This window comes from Sorex fumeus, unplaced genomic scaffold (assembly GCF_029834395.1).
Source record: "Sorex fumeus unplaced genomic scaffold, SorFum_2.1 ptg000006l, whole genome shotgun sequence".
In the NCBI taxonomy this organism is placed as follows: Eukaryota; Metazoa; Chordata; class Mammalia; order Eulipotyphla; family Soricidae; genus Sorex; species Sorex fumeus.
Window position 1 is genome coordinate 35,641,998 of NW_026606063.1, and position 22,058 is coordinate 35,664,055.

At 41.5% G+C, this 22,058-nt stretch overlaps 1 protein-coding gene across 1 annotated transcript in view; it reads right to left on the reverse strand.

Moving 5' to 3' along the window:
• The window catches only part of TPO (thyroid peroxidase), a 102,002-nt gene extending 98,301 nt beyond the window's left edge, over positions 1 to 3,701 (reverse strand). The window contains exons 1-2 of the mRNA XM_056126439.1: positions 3,647 to 3,701; positions 2,532 to 2,616 (exon numbers count right to left, since the gene is read on the reverse strand). Of these exons, the coding sequence (XP_055982414.1) occupies positions 2,532 to 2,616; positions 3,647 to 3,701 (140 nt within the window). The remainder of the gene's footprint in view (positions 1 to 2,531; positions 2,617 to 3,646) is intronic.
• Between the last annotated feature and the right edge of the window lie 18,357 nt (positions 3,702 to 22,058).

Sequence of the window (22,058 nt, forward strand, 5' to 3'; positions counted from 1 at the left end):
TTGTCTTCCAGGTTGTATTCTATTTGAATAAATAGAGCCTGGGCAATATCATTGAGTGACATTATTAAATTGGAAGTCACTGCTAGCAGGGTGACAGTATAATCAATAAAGGTATAAGATATTTATTATCTTTAGTATAATAAATGCTAAAAATCATCTATACCCTAATACCATCTAATATCACTTATACCAGCTAATACCCTGACCATCTTTAAAGTGAAGATTTATCTCAAATATTCATTGAGAGAGTAAGTGAAAGAATGTTATTCAATTTCTTTAAACATAACTAAAGATTATTTGGGAAACTAGTAAACTACTCTTATTGTGATATTGTTGATACTAATTCCATAGGCCCTGTGTAGTCTCACTGAGTAAAGGGTAAAAATATATTAAACAGTTCTACGAATCTTTTATTTTATGGGTGAGCTTCAATTTTTCTCGAGTGAGGGAATCCTGAAACCTGAGCCAATTTAAATTACTACTTAAATTTTGATGAAAAGGAAACAAAGATCCAAAGACTGAGAGTTGAGGGTTTTGGACTTGCCATCTACTTTTTGGGGTTGTAACTTCATTGTCTTTAACAACGCCCTATTCTTCTAAAGCATGTAAAGTGGAATCGTCAGGAGTTTTCAAAGTTTTTAACCCCTGTGCAGATTCATGAACCCACAGTTGGAATTACTGATGTGATTAACAGTAAATTACCAAAGATCACTGAAAGACAAAGAGACCATAGATAATGACATAAGAATAAGCACTCAAGAGTTACCCTCAGAATAGTCATAGAGTTTGTGCAAAGGAACATCCTAACCCACCTTTTGGTAAGAGGGAAGAGTAAGGTCTTAACCTACAGTGAGTTAATGCTACTAAACTGCCCAGACAAGTCCTCAGATCAGGAAACAAAGTGAAAAATCACTCTTTTGTCAGAGACACTTAGAACTCGTGCCTGGAAAAGGAATTTTGCTAACAAGAAAAAAAAATTAGTTGTGAGAAAAATACGGCTCTGTACAAGGCTGTCATGTTATAGAAGACCCAAATTCCTGGAGAGTGAAACTTCCACCAAGGAAGTTATAGAAATACACACATATACTCACAAATACATATTTATACAAAAGTAAAGATGTGTGCTCTTTTCAAAACATAAATTACTCTCCTTTTCTGAAAAATAATGTAACATCTAAAGTTCAAGTTCTTAATGGTGTTTTCTTCATTAATCTATTAGCATATTTGTGGGAGTTTCATTATAGCATAATCCAATAAGACTTGATCTCCATGATGTGTGCTGAAAGGACCAAACACGATACCCTCTCAGTATCTGTATTGAAAACCATAATGCCCAAAAGTAGAGAGAGAGAGAGAGTATGGGGAAAAATGTCTTCCATGGAAGCAGGGGAGGGTTGGAAAGGGGCGGTATACTGGGGACATTGGTGGTGGAGAATGTGCACTGGTAGAGGAATGGGTGTTTGATCATTTTATGAAACTCAGACATGAAAGCTTTGTAACTATCTCATGGTAATTCAATAAAAAAAAACAAGCAAGCAAACAGACAAAAGACTTGATCTCAACATTACATGTTTCCCTGGGAGCCTGTCTCCCTTCTGCTCCTCAGCGATAAAGAACCTGGGTTTCCGTCTGCCTGCTGAGTGAGTGGGACTGTGGAATAAGTGGCTTTTCAGAGCATAAGAGCTTACCCATACATAGGTTTTAAGCATGATCAGTGGAAGAAACAATCTCAATCTTCAAACCTTAACTTTAACCATTAGTTTTTGGAAATGTTTGGATACACGACCTTCCAGTCTTCAATATTAGTTCTCTTGGTACTCAGAACGCACACTCACACATTCACCTAAGCTCAGCTCATCATACTCACACACAGTTATTTTAAGCTTTCAGCTGTAGAACATGAGTGGGATATGATGATTCCATCATATTCCATTTTCAGAAAAAACACCTGATTTTGACTCAGACTTGGAGAATTGTGATGGGCTGCTCAGCATTCTTTGTGTGAAGAGTCAAGAAGGAGAACTGTGCAGATTTCTGTTTTCCCTGGATCAATGGGGGAACAGAATACCAGAGCCATGGTGTTCCTGTTTGATGAAACAGTAATCCTCCTTCAACTTCTAATCTGCCACTGGACAATGGTGACATATTGCAGGTTGATAATTAACAGAATCAAGTGATATTATCATCTATGCACACAACTCCAGGTAGGACATATTTTGGAACTGGCTGCCAATTGTGAATATTAGAAACCATTGGTGAATGCTTAAAAAATGATTCCTTTTCGAAAGGAAGGGAATTTCAAAGACCAAAACACAACATAGCTCCATACTCTTTTGAGAAATAAACACACGTTGTTCTGTCACTCATTTCCCCAGACCAGATGCCACCTTCAAGCCAATCAACACATCCATTGGGTGCAGAAGCAAAGCAAAGCATGCAAAGCATACAAAAGCCTGTTCATGTGTGGGTCCCCAGATTGCATGTGCCATCTCCCACCTCTTCATCCCCTTGGCCTCACTGACATGCCTGACCTTTGCATTGTCTTGTAGAAAGCACTGTCCACCAGAAGCTTGCTCTCCTCCAAAATGCTGAAGACATGAGACTCTTCTGTCTCTCCTATGAAATAAAATACACAAAATCACAACATAAAGAGTCTTACAATATTTAGTCATTTCTAGTTTTATTCATCAAGTCCAGTTTGCTGTGGAGATCTATGAATCATAACAGGACTTCTGGCCCAGCAGATCTGTGAAGCCTGAGCAGGTCACACCCTACTCCTCCATCCACAGCTTTCCAGGAGTCTGTTGGCCCTCTGCGAGCTGCCTTCACCCACCCCTCTCCCTGGATGAAGTAGAGTTTATATTCACTTCTTTCTTTCTTGCCCAAACCACCTCTCATGATTCTGAGTAACTGTTTTTTTTCCCTAAACATTTTACTACCTAGAGTAATAATAAAGGAAGTCCACAATAATATTTTCTATTGTAATTGTTGTATGCAACAAATGACAAATTACTCTATTGTACCAATGGTTTCTAATTTAAAAATAACTTTCATTTTTACTATATTTCTAAGTGATAAGGTCTCAATAATTATATTCTCTAAAATCTATGTGTTAAAATCCTATTGCTTGATGGTGTTTTGTGACACCATCACTTTGGTGGTGTTAGGTGACATTTCCTTAGGGTGTTTAGGGCGTTAGGGTGTTTAAGGTGGTTAGGGGTCTGGGACATAGTTCAGTGGTCAGGTGTGCCTGTCTTGCATTCGTCAGACCTGAGTCTGAACCTGGCACTGTCTGAGCTCCACCCAAGAACTGCCGGGGTTACCCTGGTGACCCTGACCTTCACAGATCTGAGCATCATCACTACCCCCCTGCCAGAAGACCTAGCTGTTGGCTTAGTTACCTGGGCATTACTCAAACTAGCTCTTAGTCCCCCTGATCACTGATTGAGCGCACCCCCTCCCCCATCCCATGCATCCTAAATTAAGATGATTAGGTCGTGAGGATGAGGGACCTAATGAATGGGTTTAGTATCCTTATAAAAAGACCTTAGAAATATCCATTGCCCCTTTTACCAGGAACCCTGTGGTACCCTAATAGAGGGGTTTGTGCAGGAGGGGTTCTGACTAGAGGGCAAATTCACCTCACCTTGTGCTGGACTTCCAGCATCCAGAGTGTGAGGAAGATCTTGTCCCAGCCACATCGTCCATTACATGATGTTAGTGTAGCCCAGTGAACTATACCAGTGAGTTAGGGTATTATGGGGTTAAAATATGAGGTTCCAAGTGAGTAGTGAAAGGCAGGCAAATTTTACTGGTAAAGGACACAAATAACTACTTTGGCTAAACAGTCTTTGACAGAATCAATACTTTATCAAAGGCAGTGCACTTATTTCTGAAAGACATGACAGCTCGTGTTTATATAGAAATAAGACAATATTTAAAAATAAATTTCAATTTCTTTTCAATTAAGTAGACACAGCAGATTATGGAAAGCAAGATTGTGGTTTTTTAATTTTTATTAGTGGAACACCATGGGGTACACTTGTAGATTTACAAATTTTTGTGTTTGGGTTTCGATTATACAATGATCAAGTACCCATCCCTCCACCAGTGCCCATTTTCCATCACCATGGATCCCAGTATCCCTCCCACACCCATAAGATTGTGTTTTCTAATAGCCTATGTCCTAAACCCTAAGTAACACTATGGATGCAAGATGAAATAAAGTTTGGTGACTTAAATGGTTTATTTGTATTTCTTTTCTTTTCTTTTTGGGTTACATCCGGCTATGCACAGGGGTTAATCCTGAGTGTTCACTCAAGAATTACTCCTGGTGGTACTTGGGGGACCATATGGGATGCTGGGAGTCAAACCTGGGTTGGCCGCGTGCAAGGCAAACAGCCTACTCGCTGTACTATTGCTCCAGCCCCCTACTTAAAATGGTTTAAAATGCCTAGAGGGACTCTAGGTTGCAGGTTAGAAGATGGTGATCAGATCAGGTTTCCTATATCACTCCAAGACCGGCACAAAATCTTTGCCAGGTATGTCTCAGAGGAGACGTGCTAAAGATTGCTGAGGCTCTAACCCCTAAAACTATAGATTTTCCTCCCCAACCACACAGCAAGCAGTCATCAACCATACCTCTCTTTTTAAAAAACTTGAAAAAATAATTTGAGCACCGTGATTCATAAATGATTATTGGTGGGATTTCATACATAAGCTACTTCAGCCGCAAACTCTCCACCCAGGTCTCCATTTCCCTCCACCATTGACCCTCTGTTAAGTTTCCTACTGATGACAAGTTCTCAGTTTCTGGTGCCTTTGGACATGTGTTAGTCCTCTATTCTGTCCCTACCATTTCTTGTCTGTTCCTATTTACTTGGGTCCAACACACGCTTTTCAGTTCACTTAAGAGTCCATCTTCCCTTGCAATGTGAGAACTATGAAATTAGTCATGGGATGTTGGGCGAAGGTCACATTTTCTCTAGCAATGCTATAGGTAGAAGTGGGAGCTAGTGGCTGGGGGAGAAACTCTGTCCTTCCAGAGACAAGGAAGGCCAGGAGATTCTTTGGATTTGGCTAAAGGGCACTATGACCCCCTAACCATAACTTTGGGGACAATGTGCTTGTGTTTGCATGCAATTCTCTCTCATTCCCTCCTAACCTAGCCTACTGCACCTCCCAACCTTACAACTTGGCTCACATTTTCATTTCTGAAGTCTAATATGACCCCTTATTTCCCCACTTGACTCTGGGGTATGGTTGGAGCTCACTGACAGTCTTGCCTGGCAGAGAGTTTCAGACTGACCTACTTTTAAAGTGTCCTCTCATCCCCACATCCAGAGTGACTTGGCAAGTCCCTTAGCTTACCCCCTGTCTCACCCCTTCTCAGTTGTCTTTAGGATAGTTACGGAGATGAAAGAAGTAGCTGGCACTGTGATGGAGGATGCGGTGTTGGAAAATTTTACACATTAATACTGATGACTTTAAAAAAAGACAAAATGTGTAAGACTCCAGTCTAATACATTGGAAGTGTCTGTAAAATTTTAGATGATATAATTTTGGTCAATGACATGCTCTCTCTCCTTCCACTGGGAAAGTTGTTCTCTCTCAGCTTCCTCCTCTGGCCTGTCTCTTTCTGGGCGTTGGAGGTGGCATTAACATGGACTCGGCCCGTATTGTTAGTCTGTGCACACTTTATTAAAGCAAACAAAACCCCAGCATGATACTTGAGAACTTTCTGTGAAACAAGATTGTACTGCCCCTGAGATTTGTCCTTGTCTAGCTCTGAGCACATGGTTCCTGCTCAGTGCAATGTTCTGGTCCTTACTTCAGTAATTCCTGTTTGCTGAAATCCAATGAACTGGAATAAAGTTTGCCAATTTCCCCTTTTAAACAAATTCACTCATTAGGCTGCCTTCCCAAATTTCCCAATCTGCAGTCAAAGCTTCTGCTTCTCCTTGTTCATTTGCATCTTATTTTCTTTAACAGCTATAACTTGTTGGAACATTTGCCATAAAGATAATTGCACATAAATCTCGACTTTGCACAAACATAAGGAATACATCCCAATCTGTGTCGTGATGAATACATATGATGTCCATGATAAAACTATACTCAGGGACAGGGGAGTAGGACTTACACAGACTTTTACCTTTGACCCACAATGGTCATGTACATACTTTTTGAGTAAAAATGAAATCTCTTCCACTGTCATATTATTTTATGATAAGATTTTAGATGCTAAATTTACATCTAATTAAACCATAACTCCTGTATTCCTGGATTGGAACCTTTGCTACCCAGAATATTGTGGTGCTTTGATGCCTCACTTTTAAATATCAGTTTTTCTGTAATCCACAGCAAGCTGTGAAGTCCAAAGTGTATGTCCATGATTGACATATTTTCTTTTTTCTTTTGTTTGGGAAGGGGCCATCCCAGAGGAGTCCAGGGGCTATAGTACATGGCCTGGTGGTGTAGGCTGATGGCTTTGGAGTTTGGGCCCTGGTGATGTAGTGCTGCTCTGTTTGAAGGTTTTGGGAGCCACCAGAGCCACACAAAGTGGTTTTCAAGGGACTGTGCAGGCTGGAGATTGAATTTGGCTCTCACTCACGCAAGGAATGCTCTCTAGACATCTGAGATATCTTTTTTGTCCTGATCATGTTAATTGAGTGTCCATGAGCCAGATTCAAACACAACTGTGTGTTGTTTCTTTGTGAAAATCTGGGTTTTAAGACACAGTTTGATCCTGACTCTACCACCTTTGAGTTTGTGAGACTTCAGTTTTTCCACCTGTGAAGTAGGTGGTAATGCTAAATTGGAGTGAACAGCCAATAACAAAAAGAATCCTAGGACTTTCCCTGTTTACAGATGTTCTCTCATGTTCAGGGCTACCAGCTGGTCTTTTGACTGATTTAGAATAACAGAGAAGGAACAACTGACCACTCTTGAAGCCACATAAACCTCAACACACACACACACACACACACACACACACACATACATGCACACACATTATCATCATTTAAATTTTGGCTATAGTGAAATACAGCTGATAAAAAATGTGTTTCAAAGAAAGTTTAACAGTGAGTCATTAATTTGTTTCAAAGTAACTGTTCTCTTGTTGTCAACTAAAAATATATCTCTTGTGTTAAGGACTATAAAATTGAAATACTATGATGCAAATAATATTTCCCAAATAAGTAATTTACCAAGTAAACAAATAATAAAGCAACTCCAAAAAATCCTCATGAGCAATAAAATAAGTTCCAAAGTGGAACACTTTTATCAGGTGCTGCATTATGCTTTATTTATATAGTTAGTGAAAGTTTTTGATATGCCAAACACAGTAACAACAAAGTTTCACAATGGAGACATTACTAGGCCCGCTTGAGCAAATCGATGAACAACAGGAGGACAGTGACAGTGACAGTGAAAGTTTAAAAAAAAATCAAATCTCTCAGAGATAGGAAAATAATTAAAAAGCTGTTTTAGGCAACCCAAGTGCCCTATAACAGATAACTGGTTAAAGAAACTTTGGTACGTCTACACAATGAAATACTATGCAGCTGTCAGGAAAGATGAAGTCATGAATTTTTCTTGTAAATGGATAGACATGGAGAGTATCATGCTAAGTGAAATGTGTCAGAAAGAGAGGGACAGACATAGAAGGACTGCACTCATTTGTGGAATATAAAACAATGTAACATGAGGCTGACACCTAAGGATAGTAGATACACGGAACAGATAAATTGCTCCATAGCTGGAAGCCTGCCTCATGAGCAAAGGGAAGAAGGCAGCTGGAATAGAGAAGGGATAACTAAGGAAAAGATGGCTGGAGGAATCGGTCAGGATGGGAGATGTGTGCAGAAAGTAGATAAAGGACCAAACATGATAACCTCTCAAGGTTTGTATTGCAAACCATAATGTCCAAAAGTAGAGAGAGATTATGGGGAATCATGTCTGCCATGGAGGCAGGGGGAGGGTGGGAAAGGGGGTGCGGGTATACCGGGGATATTGGTGGTGGGGAATGTGCACTGCTGGAGGGAGGGGTGTTTGATCATTGTGTGATTGTAACCCAAACATGAAAGCTTCTAACTATCTCACGGTGATTCAATAAAATTAAAAAAATATATTGTTTTAGGAAACTTAAAATGCCATATAGCACTATAGCACTGTAGCATTGTCCTCCCATTGTTCATCGATTTACTCAAGGGGGCACCAGTAACAGCTCCATTGTGAGACTTCTTGTTACTGTTTTTAGCATATCGTCATGGGTAGCTTGCCAGGCTTTGCCGAATACTCTCAGTAGCCGACCTGATTTTATTTTATTTTAATTATTTATTGATGTCGTTTTGGGGGGCCACACCTGACTCTACTAGGGTTTTCTCCTGACTTTGTGCTCAAAGATTACATTACTCCTGGCAGTGGGGGACCATATGTAGTGCAAGGGTCAAACGTGGATCAGCTGCATAGTGCCTTACTCCCCTATTCTATCTCTCCAACTATCCTGACTTTTAAAAGGAATTTAATTATTTTTAAAGCCAAAACGTTTGTATATAGACATGTTTAATTTCTGTTGAACTGCTCCCATGCATACCAATTTTGTCATAATTAGCTCTATGACTTTCAACTTTGGTGACTATGGCTTTTGTTAAACTATAACTTCAATAAGTGTGACAGAGAAGGGGAAATTAATTTATTCACATTTCCTAAACTACTACCATGGGGCAGGTGCAAGAACGGCAGTGGTTCAGGGAAATACAGGCCACTTGCCATTCTTGAATCTATTCTGAAATATGAGTCAGCCTTTATATCTTTGAGAAGTGAAAGAATTCTCTCCGAGGACACAACGCGCCTGTGGAATATTAAATCCATCTCAAAAATAATAACTGTGGTGGATACTATTCCAGGCTTCTCTATGTCACCTCTGAGGCAGGTAAATAATGTCCACATTCCCAGTTAGCTAAGCACTGGAGAAGGTGAACCCCCTCATTTTCTCTACTGAAAAGCCTCTTGCTGACTGATGGCTCCTTGTCCTGGAGAGTCTGAGTTGGACAACAAAGCCATGTTAAAAATGGTCTCAAAGGCTCGCAGGTCAAAATAATTTAGAAACTGGGTCAGCATGGTGTATGGGCCGCAGGACTCAGTACCCACCAGTTTTAGAGAACCTGGAAGAGAGAGGCAGAATCTCAGAAGAGGCTATGTGGACAGGAAGTACAACAAGGCTGTGAAGAGGCCTGCACCCACCCAGTGAGATGTCCTTGTCCCAGAGGCCATCAGCTGGACAATCCACCTAACACATTCCACATTCTCCTCTAGTCAAACCACTTTCTTTGTGTTCCAGACCTGTGTGTGTGTGTGTGTGTGTGTGTGTGTGTGTGTGTGTAAAGAAAAGAAGCACAGTTTGAGCTGTGATTATTTGAACACCACCTTTCTATAACTTTCTTACCTCAATTTGACAAGACAGCACCTGGAGTCCAGAAACTATATCATAAGAGTTACTTTCAGAATTTGATCTTATAGTGAAAGCAACAACAAATACTCCTCAAGGAAAGAAATTTTTTTCACATATAGGAGCAGCAAAGGAAAGTTTTGTATGGAATAATCATAGGAATTGTTCTTTTTTTTTTTTTTCAGAAAGAAATGTAACTAATCCAGACCTCCTAACTAAAATTTTGTGATTCTTTCCTTGAGTGTAACAAAACACATAACCGCGGGGGGGGGGGGGGGGGCGGGGGGGCATGTGTGTGTGCACGTGTGTGCATGTGCGCGTGTGTGTGTATGTGTGTGTGTGTGCGTGTGTGTGTGTGTGTGTGTGTGTGTGTGTGTTGAATTGACTGGAGAGTAAATCAGAAACCTCAGGATGGATAATGATTAGCAGGCTCCATGAGATCACCTTTCACTTGTCACTCACCCCATAGGAGATCCGGACCTCTCCAGATGAAAGAGAAGAAAACATGGAGGCAGAACACAACCAACGTGAGAGACAGAACCATGAACATCTGCATCCTAAAAGCAGAACAAGTGCTGTCATGGAAAGGTGAACATGAGACCCCATTTTGGCCACTTGAGAGTTAGACTCTCACTAACTCATCTTTGCAATGGGTTTGGAGTCCCGAAATTTGGATCTAGAACTGGGCAAGATTTTGATTTGCCTCAATTCGGAATTGAGGATTATTCACACTTCCACATCAAATCAACCACCCCAGTTCCAATTATATAAATAAAAATATTTTCTATTTGTCAGCTGCAGTACTTAAATAACTTAGCTAACAGCTAAGTTTTAGTTCAGGGTGAATAAAAGAGTAAACTAAACTACTGGGAATAAGATACAGATCTTTCCCATCATTTCCAGTTCAACGTAGAAAGAAATGAATCACATTAGGAACTTAACCCAATAAAGGGGTAAAGAAAATTCCTTAGATAGGTGATAAAATTCTTAGACTATTTTCTTTGGACTGTGTCAGAACTTCAGAATTACAAAGTGGCAAAGGCAAAGCAGAGGGTTCAACATCAATCACTCCTACTTCCCAAATCTTTGTTTTCCTCACCCTGAGTTTTGAGTCTCTAATTTGGTGCAACAGGATGGTGCTGATGGGCATATTTGGAGAAAAGCTGTCTCCATTATTGATGAGCAGAAACTGCCTGACACTGAGCAGAGGTCTCCAAGAATATGAGAATATAACCATCATCCATCAACCATTCATTCAGGACACAGCCCAGAGTTCCCACACAAGCTCAGAAACAGCCTGATCTCATGAACCCTATATAATTTTAAATGTCTGGTTTATCTCAAAAAATGAACAAATCAGAAATTTGACTCTGACCTTCTTTCCAACGCTCAGGCAAGAGACTTATGCAGGGTTGAGAGTTAATTTGTGGTCACAGTCTTCTGCGGTGTGAGTCTCAGTTCCTTCTAGGTCTTTGGGCAACCCCAATATAAACGGGCTCCATGCTCTGATGTCCACTCAAGTAGGCAGGAAAGACTGGCTCTGTTCCTGCTAGGAGGAGGCATTGGAAGCCCATGATCCTGCCTCTTCTCTTTACTCTGTAACTGAAAGAGTGAGTCCTTCATATAGTCTCATTGTGTGGTTATTCCGGGGTAGGGGTAAGGTGGGTGTGGGGTGAGGTTCTTTTAAAGAATATTGTTCTCAGTGATTAGTTTTTGCGCGTATCAGAATATCTGGGGTCAGCCCTGTTCAGATTGCTATGTTTAGTTCATGGGTATCCCATAAGGACTCCAGAAATGTGGGGAAAAGAGGGAACCTGGGCACATAAAAGCAGAAATGACCAGTTCAGGTTTATCTATTGAACTGGATGTCAGTGGCACAGAATCTATTCCACCCTTATGATGTCACATCCTAAACCCTGAGGTTGCACTTGGTACCTCACCTGGCAATGGGAGCTGCAGGTGTGTTTGAGTGAAGGACCTTGAGATGCAGAGGTTGTCCTCCAGAACTTCTCAAGAATCCTTCTGAGGGAGGCCAGGAGTCTGGAGGGAGGGCCAGGGAATAGCTGGTGGCAGAAAGGTTTAAGGGATGTGGTAGGGGCTAAGGCTATATGTTCCTTTAACAATTGGCAAAGCCAAGGAACTAACCACCAGGACCTCAGAAAGAACCAGGCTCACTGGTGACCTGAATCTCAGTCTTTGGAGATCTTCCCAAATTCATTTGGCCTACTGTCCTCTTTCAGGAAAATAATCACCCAATGTTCCTACCTTCGCCCCTCCTCAGTCAGTTCCAGAAATCTACTTTCTTTAGAAAACCAGCAGTAACTAACCCCCAATTACATTTAAAGTCACAGCTTACTATCTCCCCTACATCATCTCACTGCACTCCCCTCCCACCAATTGCCCATCTAAGATTTCCTTTTGAACTCAGTACCCTCTAGAACTTTAGAGAACAAACAAGTACCATTTAAAGACATTGCATATGCCTGACTGTTACTGCAGTGGGAGACTAGCACAAGTGCAGTAGTAGCAGTTAAAAAGGATGCAGAGTAGCAGTTAAAAAGGAAGTTCCCCAAATAGTCAAGGGAAAGATGGAAGAAATGGCATAATAGAAATGGAAGTTAGAGCAACATGTTTTTTTCCCTTTTATCCCTTGGTCATTATTGTAATTCCCAGGGCTCCACGTGCTTAGTTGTGGTGCTCTGTGAGGATCACACACTTGTTTCCAGAGTGCCAAAGATCAAACACATTTTCTTGTGGCACTAGGGATCACAGACAGTAGTGCCACCCAGGCAGCATTTGGCATGTAAGGAGGTATTAAAGACTGAAATCAAGTCTTTATGCCTTCGAGATAGAGGCTGTACCATTGAACTATACTCTGGGACACCAGCGTTTGTTGTTGTAATGACAGTAGACAACATCCAGTGTTGATGAGGGCATAGAGAAATGGACATGTCATTAGGAGTGACTAAGCTGGTACCTCAAAGCGAGGGGGAAATTTCATAGCATTTCTTTGTCTTTTGCTCATGTCTAACCAGTACCAATTTTAGGAATAATCAACCGTTTAGAAACAAACATTACATTTTTATCTAGATGGCTTGTGTATTGCTTTTAGGATTAGTAGAACAAAATTAAGAATGCAAGATAAAAGTAGACACGTCACATAGAAAGGATCCAGAGGTAAATGGTGAAAAGACCCAGCGTGGCAACTTTATATAAGCTTACAGCTCAGTGCAGCCTTCCTGAGAAGGACAGAGAGTTTAGAAAGAAGATTTCTGGCATCAAGAGAAATCTCTATGGAAAGAAGCCAGGCAGAGACAATGGAGGATCTCGAGGGTAGAGCACAACATAGAATTGAAGAAAGGGAGGCAGTTCCAGCCCCGGGTAAGAGTAACACTCTGTAAGGGAGCAGCTTCCCAATGTGAAGGTGGTCCTGCTGAGAACAAGAAGAGTGAGTTTTACAAAGAGGATTGGGATAGAGTCCAGGCAGCAGGCTCAGTAAGGAAGAAAATAATATTAGGGGCCTGATAAAGAATATGTTTCCTCTCCTAATAAGAATTAAAAAAAAAACAGAAAGAAAAAGGTACAAAGGAAACAAAACACTGCATGAAATTCGTGGTACATTATGAAACATAACAACTATAACAAGCACAGTATGGAGGAGAGTGTGTTAGGAGATATTTCAATGGGCAATGCAGTCCTGTGCTCCCGGCCGCAGAAAAACAAACAAAACGGCACCACGGCAGCAGTCTTAATAGAACACATCATTGGATTTGAGAGGCCTGTTACTGGATATTCAAAATAATAAGACTATTTTAAAGATGTATTCCCCTTCTTTTTGTTGCTTTGATGCCTGGGGAATCACATGCCCTTGCTTGCACACTTTAGTTGTGGTATCCCCACATACTTGGTTGCAGGGCACTGGACATGGCACACTTGGCTGTGACCCTGGGAATCCCAAACAGCACAGTCTCTGGGAATGTATCTGGGCATTTGGAAGGGCTTTTGTCACAAAGCAATCATTAAGTCTATAAAACATTCTCTCTCTCTCTCTCTCTCTCTCTCTCTCTCTCTCTCTCTCTCTCTCTCTTCTCTTTCTCCTTTCCTCCCTCCCTTCCTATTCCCTCTCCCTCCCTCCTTCTTTCTCTCTCTTTCAGTATCTCTCTCCCTCCCTCCTTCTCCCTCCCTCTTGCCTTCTCTCCCTCTGCACCCCCTCCCCAGGCAGATGGCTTCTTCATGTGCCCCTGATACTGTAAGACCTGTATCTGCCATTCTCCTCACAGAACATGATGCCCGGCTGGACTTGGGGATTTGTGACTGACACTCATACTCTTCCTAATCTCACTTGGAGACACTGTGACAGGAGGAACCACAGTACAGCCAGAAATCCCTGGACCCAGCAGACAGCCATTCAGAACTCTTCAAGACAGATGGACATTTTTATTGGGAGAATGTTTTTGGTAAGAGGAGAGGGCAGGGCCTTTACAGCATCCAAAGAAAGAGCACTGTGCCAAAGTTTCCACACAGAGCAGATAGATGCAGGTATCCGATTGATGTAAGCTTCCAATGAAGAGCAAATTGCCATTTTTCTACCCTAGGTAAAACTTGGGACAGACTTGCACTCAAAATTCATCTCATGTGTGCTGAAAGTAGATAAAGGACCAAGTGTGATAGCCTCTCAGTATCTGTATTGCAAACCATCTTGCCCAAAAGTAGAGAGTGAGTATGGAGGAAATTTTCTGCCATAGAGGCAGGGGAAGGGATGGGATGGTGGGGAGATTCTGGGGACATACATTAGTGGTAGAAAATGTGTTCTGGTGGAGGGATGGGTGTTTGATCATTGTACTACTGAAACATTAAAGCTTTGTAACTGTATCTTACAGTGATTCAATTAAAAAAATTCATCTCTTACTTTTCCCAAGTTCAATTCTAACAAAAATCCTCCAATTTTCAGCTGCTCCCCATATGATGCACCCCTCACTGCCTGCCTGTGCTCCCCACCTTTCTCTGTAGTCGGCAGCAGGCCAGGACCCTGTCTGACCCTACAGTGAGCAGCAGAGAAGGCAGAAGTTGGTGTCTCTGGGCCTGGCTTCATTTCTCATGGCTCTGGCTGCAAGGATGTGACCAGGGATGGGAGCTTCAGTCCAATCTTCTCGGGGGCTGCATAAATAGACCTTCAGAATATTTCCTCTGCTCTCAGATCCCACAAGCCACTGTCCATCTTCTTGCCAGATTTGTAGCAACAGAGCCAGACAAAATCCCATTTCTGAAGCAACTACCCTGGGTCCCAGATCCAGTAAGCAAAAGGGGCCCTTGAGAGGATGCATGGTCCCCTTCAGCTCTGAACTGAATTCCTACTGTCACTCTTGGTGCCAACTGGGTGCTCCTGTTACATGTCCTCCTGCCTCTCAAGGTAAACTTCATAGAGGTTACTATGAAATGACTATGAAATAGCATGTGGTCTCGGGTTCTTTTTTTTTTTTTTGTGGGAGTCCAATCTGAAATTCCCAGTGGACCTTTGCATAGTAGTCACCCGGGGTGACATCTGCTTCCCCAGCCAGGGCTCCCACACCTGGGATCCATCCCATCCAGTAGGGCAACCCCATCTTCTTCCCATCCGGCAGGGCTACTGCACCTTGGCCCCATGCGGAGGGACTCTCCCAACCTGATCCTCAGGGAACTGCGTCTCTGAATGTGCCTAATCATCAAGGATGGATTCTCCCAACAAGCTGCTCTGCACAATGAAATTAAAAGCCAGGGTCAGTACAAGGCTCACATAATTTTCAGTAGATCCTATTAGATTTCTACCTCACCAGTAGAGCGAGGCTCTTGGCAGTTGATGAAAGTGTAAGATTCAGCCAGGAAGCAGAACTCACTTAGATTATTTCCTTGCAATCAGGCCTCTGAAATGACCCGTTCTTGTCATCAATCTGTTCAGTCCGGTGCTGAGTAGGTCCTTAAATCAACCTTTGCATCAGGAAGTACTACGATTGGAAGGAAATTCCCACAGGGCAGTCTTTCCATTCAGTCTCATGTCATTGAAGGTACTCCGACAGGCCCCAGAGTCATGAATGTGACACTAAATCACACACTGGCCTTATTGTCTAGGAGCAGGAAGACTCTGGGTATGAGAGACAAGTCTGATTTGGTGTGTGAAGAGGGTACCAGTGGCTGCTAAAGGAGATGTCATTTAAGACACGGGGATCAGGAGAGAAGCTGAGTCAGGGCTTTGAGGTTACTGACTCCCAAGGTCTGCCTCCATCCCTGAAGGGACAGGGGAATGGCATAGTTGCCTTACCTCCAGTCCACGTATGGCTCAAATATCTCAGATTTATTTATTTACTTACTTTATTTTTTTAAATTAAAACACTGTGATTTACAAAGTTATTCATACTTGAGTTTTAGACATACAATATTGCAACACCAACTGCACCACCAGTGTCAATTTTCCTCGACCTATGTTCTCAGGTTCCAGCCCATATACCCACCCTACAATCCAAGCTTGACCTCTTGACAGGCCCCTCTCTATGTTTAGTTCAGTGCTGAGTAGGTCCTTAAATCATTGATGAAAAGGGTGATTTAAGGTAAGCTTGTTAAAGTCTGGATCTCTTGATTTCAGTGTCGTTGACTCTGTGTTTTGGACCTTTGGTTCTATCGTTCCTTAACAGCACCTTTGTACTTTAATACCCTCACACTGCCCCCATGGCTTCCCATCTAGGGAGTGGAGAGAGGACCCCACATCTTCTCATGAGTTTGGTTGGAATGCTAGGAATGTTACCCCAAATATGTATATCAAAACTAAATGTGTGTTTCTATCTCTGAAGCTACAGCTAGAGGATGAAGTGGGTTGGAAGAGGAAACATTTGTCCATGCATCACCACAACACAGTGAGAAGTGAGAAATGAAAAATGCCAAGGGACAAGAAAGGGAACAGGTTACAGTGGGAAGCAGACTGCACATTTGTACTGAGGTAACCAAAACACCAGGGGGTCCTGGACAAGGAAGCAGGGTCACAGCAAGGAGAAGAATAGTCAGTCCTGTGGGGTGCTCAGGCAGCCGTCCAGTGACCACAGGTCCACCAGGCCTGGTTTGAGGAAGCAGGAGGGCGCATGTTGCTGCTATATGTTTTTTGTTTGTTTATTTCTCTGTGTTTTTTTTTTTTTTTGTCATCTCATGGACACATGAGAGGTTGGAGGCTAGGGAACTGTGCAACTGTGCTTCTTGTCCTGGGACGGGGCCATGTAGAAATGGGTGCGGTTGGTGCTGAATGTGGGTTTTGGGCCAAGTAGGGAAGTGGGAATGAGTACTTGGAGGAGGACTGAGAACCGAGCTTTGAGAATCAGGGTGAGAACTGGTGCAGTAGACAGGAGAGGCACAAGCCTGCAAGACTGAATGGAGAACTGAAGTTGTGGGGTTCAGGTTTGGAGCCAGGAGACCTGGAGACAAACTGGTAACGGCATTGGGCAAGACAGGAAGAGACAGGTGGGAAGGTGCCTCCGAATTCCAAATCAGTGTTCCTCTCCTCTGTCACTGGCTTCTGCTGTCTTCTGCAGCCAGGACCCCAGTTTCTCCCCCAGCTCCCTTGACAGAGGCCCTGAGAGCATGATCCCCCTGCCCTCCCACCCTCCATCTCACAAGATTGATGTCAGAGGAAGCAGCATCTTTGGGAAGAATGAGAGGGCACTGATGATTTGCTATTTTATGTTTCTCACATAAAACCAGACCAAGAGAAAAATTCGGTGAACACCCTTGGTTCTCTGTATTTTGCAGACTTCCTAGGTAACCCTAGTGACTTCTGGAACACCTGTCATTTTTGAATGTGAGATTGGGCTACTGGGCTCTCCTCATTCTCTACGACTTCTCAAGCCTCTTCTCTTGGGGGGTGCTGTGCTGTGTCAGTGGATCTCTTATTTTGAGATTCATGTTTTTCAGTGGATAGCTGAGCCACATTCACTTGGTCACTCTGCCTCCTGCAGCATTTCAGAGAAAGCTGGGGTCCCGGTCAGAGGTTGTACCTCACTTCACAGAGATGCATGTGTCAGCATAATCCTGACAGCTGCAGTTCTTGGGTAATTAGAGAGCCTGAGCCAGTGCTCTAGTGTCACAGCGTGACACCACAGAACTGCCAGGCTGCAGGTCACCTCCCGGCGTTTCCACTCCTGTGACTTCACTGACATGTCTCAAGCCTCTGACTGTGGCTTGTCAATCATACTCACCAAGGGACTTTCACAATTATAAGAGCTTATCTTGTTCACCATTTCGGCATTTCAACCACATCTTTCCCATGAAAGAAAACTAATACGAAGATAGCCAGGTTTGGCACAGCAGCAGCTTTTCTGGGAGATGGGTCATGGGGCCCAACTGTTTAAGATCGAGTAGCAGGTGTGGATGAATGGACTGCTGGGTCCTCCACCAGGGACTGAGTCTGCTGCATTCTGAGTGCCACATCAGGTGGGCCCAGTTTTCAGTTGCAGGCTACTAGCTCCTTTGGGGGACAGGACAGGCCCAGTCCCTACTCTATTGAAATCCCAGAACTCCTTTCAACCCATCCACACCCACTTCTACTCTCATTTAAAAGGTCCTAGACCCCACAAAACCACCAGTTGCAACAAACCTAGTAGACCTCAAGACATCATGATATGGATTCAACTTAGTGACGCAGATGTAGGGCCCTGCAGTACTGACTATCCTGTAGGAACACAGAGAATTAGATGAGATGGTTGTATGGAAACCTACTAAGCTCTGTCATTGAAAATAATAGCACAGAAGGTTCAACTAGCACCTAACACCTCAATAAATCCTTGGGAAATAACTTTCGTAACACCATTATGAGATATATGCTGTAACAAACAACATAAAGCAAATTATTTTGTACCTACTAAAGGAGCAGGTTGGGGGTGGGTGGGTGGGTAACTTGAGACATTCTTGGACAGAAGTTCAAACTGGTGGTGGGGTTGGGGTTACAATATTGAATACCTGAAATGACTGCATTATGAACAACTTTGTTAATCACAGTTTTAAATAAAGTTGCAAACACAGAGAAAAAGAAAGCTTCCTTACAGAGAAAAGGAGGAAGCACAGAGATTTATTTGGATATCTGTGGATCATTGAAAGATCTCTTTTTCCTAGGTTTTCCTGTGCCCTCTTACTGACATGCTGTACAAACAGTAGGAACAGAATGACGAAACACTGGCAGTGTTTTATGCTATAAAATGAACCCTCTGCTTTGACTTGTGTGACTTCAAGTGCCTGCATCCTCATCCCCGCTCACCTGCCAGTGTTCTTGAGTTCAGGGCCTGAGAGGAGACTCGTCTCCAGAGGGCTTGGCCAATGCCATTGAAGCAATGTGAACTGAGTACATTCCCACTAGCTTATGGGAATAGGACTCAAAGAATAAGCATTTCTACTCTTTGTTTCCTAATGAAATTCCTGGTGCTTTCTCATTTGCAACTCCATGCTTCTGATCACTGACTCATCTTACCTCTCAGTTTGTTGGTTAGACAGACATTAGTCAAGAGCTCACAAACTGTTCCTTTCCTGTCTGTTCAACTCTTCCCTCTGCTCTCTGAAGTGGACTATCCACTTCAACGGAAAAAGAAACTTGGTGAATTCACTTCCATGTTGGGGGAAGGGGAAACCGTGGGTATAGGCTCCCCCAGTCAACCGACCACCTCACTGGAAGTAAAGTAAAGGATAATAGGGAATACATAACTGGATTCAAGTAAATTGCTAATTTAGCAAAATCTCTCACCAGTCATTTGCCTACCCATGTGGCCTCAAATGTCAATCCACTGGCTCTGTGTCTTCATACTGCATCCCCTGTTGAAACACTCATGCACAGGAAGAACAGGTTTGTAGACTTCTGAGTATGGACATTTGGTGAAAGGTCATTCTATGACTCATGTCTAGTGCCCTGTGGAGTGTGAAGAATCAGTCCACAGAGTCTTCTAGTGGTGCTGAAATCACGTCACTTCATAGCATAACTGGATGCAGAAAATTTCCAGATTAAACAAAAAAGGAAAATAATAAAAAGAAATCCTGAAACTTTAACCCTTTAACCCTAAGATGTCAGTTTTTGGCCCAGAGTCTAGGGAGTACTACTGGTGGTGCTTAGGAAACCATGCATTACGGGAGATTGAATCTGGGCTTTCTATATGTAAAACATGTGCTGAGCCCATTGACCTGTCTCTCTAATCCCAACTCTTAATTCTATACATGCTTTTAGAGCTTGGTCTTCATCTCATGTCTGTCCTGAAGGTAAAGGTTGCAAATAAGTATCCTTTCCCTCAAGAAGAGGGATGGAAAAGACTACCTAATTATCTTTATTTTTTGAGAGAATTTAAATTGCTCTAAAGAATAATGGAAATACTAATAACTGTTAAGTAGATAGTGTGCGCTTCCAACAAATTAAGTGTTCTGTTGACCCAATTTTACATCAAGACGAATATTTGATGTAACTCTACGACTTTGTAGAAATGCCTCTCTGCATTTATCTAATCTAAAAGAAAATGCAGAGATGGAAATTGGAAGCTTTTAAAGAAATAAATGTGTCCTTAAAAAAAAAGAATAGGGGAAACATTTTGAGTTTGCTAAAGTAACAAATAATCAAGAAGTCTCTCTGCTTGTTCAGTGTGTTAAAGCCATTCAAGTGTGGCGCTTTCTAAAAGCATCCAGTCAGTTTTTCATTGCCTTTGAAGGTCCCAGAACATGCAACTTTTTTGATCACATATTATGTTCCGATAAAATATTCTGTAATATTTTATAAACAATAAGTGATAAAAAAGTGATAAAAATATAAGTGATAAGACCAAGGTACCTATGCATATTCTTGTCAGTCTGAACACAATGTGAGGACTGCTGTAATTTAGAAATTCATCGGGTTGGCATGAACAGCTTTCTAAAGGTATTCTGAAAATAATTATGGTGCATATTATATGTCAATGCTGAATTAAATAAAATTAAAATCCTAATATGGTATGTATGGTAAAAACATGTAGGTTTCTGAAAGTTGCCTGTAAAAATTGTCCTATTGCATTGCATTGCTCTACTGAGAGTTGCATTGTTCATCATTCACTTTTTTTCATGAGTATCAATGTTTATCTCTCAATCTGGATACCCACACAAAGTGACTTTTTATTTTAAACATTGATTAATTTGATTTTTAAAGTTGGTGTTTTAGATTACACAGTTTAAAAATATTTCTTTATTCACTCTGGCTACTATATGTGTTTTGGGGGCATAATTTTACATCTTTTTGAAATATATATATTAACACACTACAACCACTATCAGCGTACAAGTATTCCTTCATCGCATCCCTTGTGTTTTTTTCTCCTTTGATCCTCCCTTCCTTCTGATAACCATAGTTTTGTTTTTCTTTTCCCATTGATTTTGTCTTTCTGAGCTATTTCATTTAATATGACTTTCTCTAGTTTCACCCAGTTGTCACAAAAGGCATCATTCCATTTGTTTTTAAAGCTGAGTAGTATTCTATGGCATGTGATTATATGTATGTTTTTATATAACATTTTCTTTACACATCTCACCTTAGGCTCTTTGGTCATGTTCACATTTTGGCTATTGTAAAGATAGCTACAACTAGCATAGGTATGTATATATCTTTTTATAGTTGTATAGTTGTGTTTTTATGTTCTTTGGATAGAAACTTAGGAGAAGTGATGAATTGTATGGTAGTTTTATCTTTAATGTTTTGAGAAATCTCCATACTGTTATCCACAGAGATTGAGTCAATTTATATTCCCACCAAATTTGTAAAAGATTTTCCATCCTTCACATTCCTTCTAACACTTGTTCCTGGCCTTTTTGATGTAGGCCATTTCCCCAAGTGTGGGAAAATATTGACATTTTTATTTCTACTTCCTTGATTACAAATGACAGGAAGCATTTTATGTGCCTGCTGGACATTTGCTTGTCTTTAAAGAGTGATTTAAAAAAATGTCATAAGCATGATGCACTTATGTAGTGGAACTTGTTACATGAAATGCTTTTGAGTCTACTCTCTTTCTAGTGAGTATATAAAGTTATTTTTTCCTTTGAATAGGTCTGGTCTAGAATTACGTGAATGCACACGTTCATCCCCAAATTCCATTTTTTCTACATGATGCTAGCAGAAAGATATCTTTATTTTATTACTGAAATCAAAATGACTGTGAAATTACAAAGTTGATGCAGTACAAATGATATAATTTCTTTGTTTCACAGTGGGGTCATACCCTTGCACTAACTAGGCATAATAAAATATAAGCAGTGATGAGATAAGGAGAGCAATCCCAAGTTTTTGTCCTGGGACTCCATTGATTGATGGTGAGTGGAGAGTTGTTTTGTTGATGAAAAAGACAATGAGTAGGAATTAATGAATTAATGGCAAATTCATGTCAATTAATATCTATGAGCAAAGAAAACCACTGGTTAAGCCCTTGATGGTTGAGTTCTCTGGTTAAACCAGTTCTTTACAAATCTTTAAATAAATAATCATTAAATGAAAATAAACCCCTAAGTGTTTCTCTGACTAATGGGGAAAAATACTGTGATTAAAATGGGGCTGGAGCAATAGCACAGTAGGTAGGGCATTTGCCTTGCACGCGGC